The 420-nt window shown below is 74.3% G+C and overlaps 1 protein-coding gene across 7 annotated transcripts in view; it reads left to right on the forward strand.

Annotated features, from left to right (window-relative positions):
• Nucleotides 1-67: 67 nt before the first annotated feature.
• Nucleotides 68-420, forward strand: part of KHDRBS1 (KH domain containing, RNA binding, signal transduction associated 1) — a 22,742-nt gene continuing 22,389 nt past the window's right edge. For 4 of the 7 annotated variants that reach the window (XR_774897.1, XR_774899.1, XR_774898.1 and 1 more), the window contains exon 1: nucleotides 88-237. Coding sequence is in view for 2 of the 7 variants with exons in the window: in XM_010576015.1 (XP_010574317.1) it covers nucleotides 144-237 (94 nt within the window). In the remaining 5 variants the exon portion in view is untranslated. Of the gene's footprint in view, nucleotides 238-420 lie in introns of all 7 variants that reach the window. The other 3 variants (XM_010576015.1, XM_010576016.1, XM_010576011.1) reach the window with 3 other exon arrangements.

A 420-nucleotide genomic window follows, 5' to 3' on the forward strand; every position in this document is an offset into this window, starting at 1 on the left:
GTGGGGGCCGCGGAGCCGCCGCCGCCGCCGCCACCGGGGCGCAACCTCCGCCGCTTCTGCCACCCAGCGCTACGGCCGCCGCTTCGGCCGCTCAGGCCCCCGCCGCCGCCCCTACTCCGCTGCTGCCCGGGGCCGCTGTCAAGATGGAGCCCGAGAACAAGTACCTGCCCGAGCTGATGGCCGAGAAGGACAGCCTCGACCCGTCCTTCACGCACGCCATGCAGCTCCTCACAGCAGGTACCGGGGGCTGGGCAGGGCGGGACCCCCGGGTAGCGCCCCCACCACCAGCACCAACTCTTCCCCCGTTCTCGGTGGGGCGGGCAGGGTCGGAGGCAGCTCCTAGTAAACGCTTTGGGAGAGGAGGAAAGGGGAGAGGGGGACACCCCCCCCCCCGGGGTGGCTGAGGCGGCGGGGGGGGGC

The sequence above is a fragment of the Haliaeetus leucocephalus genome, unplaced genomic scaffold, assembly GCF_000737465.1.
Source record: "Haliaeetus leucocephalus isolate CR32 unplaced genomic scaffold, Haliaeetus_leucocephalus-4.0 Scaffold517, whole genome shotgun sequence".
Taxonomy (NCBI): Eukaryota; Metazoa; Chordata; class Aves; order Accipitriformes; family Accipitridae; genus Haliaeetus; species Haliaeetus leucocephalus.